Genomic DNA, 4,051 nt, shown 5'->3' with positions numbered 1-4,051 from the left:
GGGGGGGGGGGTTAGATTCCCTTGTTCGAAAGTATAAGGACACAGATCGTGTCATATAACCAGCTGGAGACAATGTCTGCTGGGGCTAAATTACAGCAACATTCGTCCTAAACAAGGACTGCCTTGTTATGTTGGCAAACAATCTTTACTCCAAAGTACTGTTGCTGAATATCTCACGTTGTGAGATTTACAAATAGTAATTTTCTAATAAAATATGTGTAAGTTACTATTGTATGGAATAACCATTCTCTTGCTAAAATACTCTCTGTCAAATAGGCTAGCTTTTTCACATTCTACAGCTGCTTGCATTACTGTAATAACTATTCTAATAAAAGGGGATATGCTTTTGTATAGCCCATTTTCAGTGGGTTAACTAAATGGTTTTAGAAGTGGGTCCTTTGCTTTACCGTATCCTAGATTTATGATTGAAGTCATTCCTAAAGGCAGTATTGGGTTTATTGTTGCCTTTTGGATATTGTTTGTTATACAATTTGTAATGATGTCGTATGATTGACTGTTGTAGTCATTCTGTGGATCATAGACGAGTGGCGATGCTTTGTAGAGCTAAATAAATATGAAGATCTTTGGATTAATTCGTTTACTATGCACAATTATTGGCAACTTATTTAATATGGAAAATGCTGGAGAAATCTCTACTTAGTTGCTGGACCTACTAGAAATAACAGCCATCCCATTGCCTTTAAAAAGGAAATGTATTTAGACTTAGATGTTAGACTGTTTGAATAAAAGACAGGATGATCATGTTTGGAATTTTAAGATCATAAATCTGCTTGATCAGGTCTGACTCGGGGTTAAACAGCAGCAACAAACTGTGCCTTATCCACTATAACATAACTAATCCAAATTTATATCCTGATGTCTCAATGGGTTAATCTTCTCCCAGATCATAGCGGATATAGGGTCCTATGTCATAAATTTGTGTGTAGTGAGGGTGGGGGAGTTAAATAGTTAAGTAACTTGTGGGTAAATGTTAAATAGAAATAAATTGTACATGGAAAATATTGGTTTGTAGAATTTTTCATCTCTCTCCAGGTGCTTCTTTTTTCTCTTTGTTTGATATTTTTATTAACATTTTTTAAAATTTGGCAAACATGTAATGCTGTACTGTTTTTCATATATTTAGGACTTTCAGCTCCAGTTCCACGTGGACGGAAGGGTAAGAAAGCCAAGAGGGAAGCAAAGAACTTCTCTGCAGCAATTGAAATGGAGAAGGCTAACATGCAGATTGACCCAGAAATGGTTCTCTCTGATAATGGTTATAAACGCCACATTGAACGCCATTCCAACAAGTAAGCAATGCTAGTTTTATGAAATAAATGGTTAAATCATTTGAATGACTATGTAGTTCTGGAGTCGTAATTATTTGACCTGCTAGAAATAGCAGCCAAATCTCCTATTGTCTTAACCCTCTAGCATTTCAACCAGCCATATCCAACCGAAATATTTTACCTGTCTTATGTTACCGACTGGCCATATTCAGCTCTTCTCACACCTACTGTTGCCATACTAAGAATATAAATGATTACATCATCAAAATCTCAGCACCAAAAGATATTGCATGCGTAATTCAAATCAATGCGACTAAATATGGAATTACATTTCATAGAATAATCTGAATGCTGAAGGGTTAAAGGACACATTGGATATTTTAGTGTGGAATGTGCTATGGATGAGAAGCAAAAAATGACATGTTAGTCTTGGGTGGAATGTCTTTCATCATAGGACTTCCTCATCATTGGTGACTTGGAACCAAACCACAACAGTTCATAACTTCTCTGCAAACAAAATGTCTGCAGCAAAATTTGTGCATCAATGGCTTTGTTCTGTCAGCTCCATTTATACTCTCGGCCTTTGTGAGTATCACTGATTGGAATCTGCTTTAACAATTTAGTGCAAATAAGTTCATCAGGTTTTTTATATTGTTGGGTAGTGGACTTCATCACTCACTTCCTTTCTGTGGTCTTTTTCTTTTTTTTTTTTCTGCTTATTTCATCTTCTCGAATCAAATAAAAATGTTTTAAGACCATTTCCCTTGCTAAAGTGGGTGCAGAACCCTATGACAATTATGGTTCCCTTTTTGAAGCTGAGTTTAATGGTCATATACCCTTTTACTTGCCTCTTAATTTCAATTCACCCCTTATTCGATGCACTGTACTTCCCAATTATAGTGGCCAACCCTGCAGACTATATTGGAAGCATTTTAGTAAACGTTTTGTGTACAGGTGAAGTGAGTTAATAAAAAAAAAAAAAATGAACTTACAGTTGTACAATTTGTTATGTGGTGATTTTCATGCCTTAACCGTTTCTGTTCTATGCTCCAGTTTATACCAAGTTCTTTCTCGTATTTCAGATAAGTTGCATTAACTGTTGTGCAATGCTTCTTTTTTGAAAGACTTTTGTAATTTGCTTTTTGTTCCTCTCTGTTTTAGGGTTTTGTTAAGAGTACGATTACTTTATTATCTGAAACAAGAAGTAATTGGAGAAGAAGCACATAAGGTTGTTACCGGCATGGACTTCAGGTATGTTTAAATCCTGCTGCTACTACTGCTGCTGTCCTCCCCACTCTCTTACCACTTTTTATCTTTTCTTTCTCTTCTCTTTTCTCTTACTTCTGCTATCTTTGTCTCCCTGCCATCACTGTCATTTTTTTCTTCTTTACCCTCCTGGGTCTAGGGGAAGAGGTAGAGCCAGTGATGTTTGTGGGCCATTCTTGGAATGGTGAGAGTAATGCCATTACTTGTAGAAAAGATATGAGTTGGGAAATTCCAAAGTGTTGATATTTTGGGGAAAAAGAACTGGATCAGAGCAAGAGGGTTCGATTGTGATGAGAATGATGAGGAGAGGTGATTAGGGTGGGAATACACGAGCTCAACTGTCCCCCATTATAATGGCTGTAAAAAAAGGGTGAGAAAGAGGAGAGATGACAATGCAGATGTTGACCAGATGCTAGAATGCATCTGTGAGTGACGTGATGACAATCAGATGGGTGACTTTTTTTTTTTATGTAATGTGAGCAACAGCATGGTTCCAGATGTGAGAACAATACATCAATTGGGCTTCATGTGAGCTTTAGTTCAATAAGTCTGTGGGGGGTGGGGTGCAAATCTCGTCTGACTTTGAAAAGAAGGGCTAGTTGTTGAGATGCAGTCCTAATTATGTTAAGGATGTGATGTGTCTGCTAGGAGAGAGATCTTTGGTGATGACTCAACAATTGGAGCAATTTTGTGGGCTCTGGCTGAGTGCTGGTCATGATTAAAGGGTAATATGATTATGTTTTCTTGAAATGAGTAACTTTTGCTGCTGTGAATGGGGCCAAATTGGTATCCCTCAAGCGGAGAGTGTTTTAAGGTCTTTGTTCACAGTCAAATTAGGTTGGGAGTGGATGCTGCATGGTTGGGGAATGTTAGGGAGGGATGTAGGGAGTCATGTCACCTGCATAAGTGTGGGTTGTGTTGGATGTGGTAGCAAGTAAGTCATTGATGTATAAAAGGGGACAAAACTGAACCCTGAGGCATATCAGAGTTGATAAAATAAGGGACAGAAAGTGCTCTGTCAACACACTTGCTAATAAGGGATTCTGATAGGAAGCTATCACTGCCCCACCATACCTACAAAAAAAAAGGGAGAGAAACAAGGAATCCATAGGCAGGGAGTTTTGGTAGGAGATTTGCATGCCAGCTGTGGTCAAAAACCTTCTAGTCCCCTGCTATCATCTTTGTCCTCTACTCCTTTTGGTGGGGGGGGGGGGCCTCTACCCTATTTGTCTTTGACTCCTATGTTTGTCCTTCATTCTTTCTGTATTCCGTTTCTTTTCTTTATGAAACATTCCAACCGTAATACAAATATCAACTCCTATTTTAACAAAGGGAAATTGATATTCCTCGACCTGGGACTGATGGTGAGCCTCCTTGTGACTGGTGGGATGAAGATGCTGATAAATGCCTTCTGCTTGGTGTCTTTAAACATGGTGAGCAAAATTCCTTTTCTTTAACTACACTTCCTTATACCTCTCTCTCTCTCTCTCTCTCTC

The 4,051-nt window shown here is 38.2% G+C and overlaps 1 protein-coding gene across 3 annotated transcripts in view; it reads left to right on the top strand.

The window, feature by feature from the left end:
• Nucleotides 1–4,051, top strand: part of LOC106872482 (chromodomain-helicase-DNA-binding protein 8) — a 99,063-nt gene that overhangs the window by 50,905 nt on the left and 44,107 nt on the right. For all 3 annotated transcript variants that reach the window (XM_052974037.1, XM_052974038.1, XM_052974036.1), the window contains exons 26-28: nt 1,145–1,310; nt 2,451–2,540; nt 3,888–3,988. In XM_052974037.1, coding sequence (XP_052829997.1) covers nt 1,145–1,310; nt 2,451–2,540; nt 3,888–3,988 — 357 coding nt within the window. The remainder of the gene's footprint in view (nt 1–1,144; nt 1,311–2,450; nt 2,541–3,887; nt 3,989–4,051) is intronic.

This window comes from Octopus bimaculoides, chromosome 17, assembly GCF_001194135.2.
Source record: "Octopus bimaculoides isolate UCB-OBI-ISO-001 chromosome 17, ASM119413v2, whole genome shotgun sequence".
NCBI lineage: Eukaryota > Metazoa > Mollusca > Cephalopoda > Octopoda > Octopodidae > Octopus > Octopus bimaculoides.
Note: the sequence above shows the minus strand (reverse complement) of the source record. Positions and strands in the feature narration are given on the sequence as shown.